Source organism: Fulmarus glacialis, unplaced genomic scaffold, assembly GCF_000690835.1.
Source record: "Fulmarus glacialis isolate BGI_N327 unplaced genomic scaffold, ASM69083v1 scaffold35699, whole genome shotgun sequence".
Taxonomy (NCBI): Eukaryota; Metazoa; Chordata; class Aves; order Procellariiformes; family Procellariidae; genus Fulmarus; species Fulmarus glacialis.
Genome location: NW_009235832.1, coordinates 1,121 through 1,431, shown reverse-complemented (window position 1 = coordinate 1,431; position 311 = coordinate 1,121). Strand labels below are relative to the sequence as shown.

Here is a 311-nt window from a genome sequence, read left to right as displayed (position 1 = left end):
GGTGTTCCCGAAGGAGTGCCGCCGGCTGTCTCCCGGGGCTGCGGTGGCCACCCCGGTCCCCACCAGCCCCTTCTCCCCATGCCCATGGCGTTCTCTTTCCTCCCCCAGGACATGCTGGAGTTCCCGGCTCAGGAGCTGCGGAAGTATTTCAAGATGGGCGACCACGTCAAGGTGATCGCGGGGCGTTTCGAGAGTGACACGGGGCTGATAGTGAGGGTGGAGGAAAACTTCGTCATCCTCTTCTCCGACCTCACCATGCACGAGGTATTCAGAGGGTGAAAAGTCCCGGCCTGCCCCGAAACAGGCTGGTT

At 62.4% G+C, this 311-nt stretch overlaps 1 protein-coding gene across 1 annotated transcript in view; it reads left to right on the top strand.

Moving 5' to 3' along the window:
• Positions 1–311, top strand: part of SUPT5H (suppressor of Ty 5 homolog (S. cerevisiae)) — a gene marked incomplete at both ends in the record, with an annotated part of 1,290 nt that overhangs the window by 312 nt on the left and 667 nt on the right. Inside the window, one exon of the mRNA XM_009586168.1 lies at positions 109–264. Within this exon, the coding sequence (XP_009584463.1) occupies positions 109–264 (156 nt within the window). The remainder of the gene's footprint in view (positions 1–108; positions 265–311) is intronic.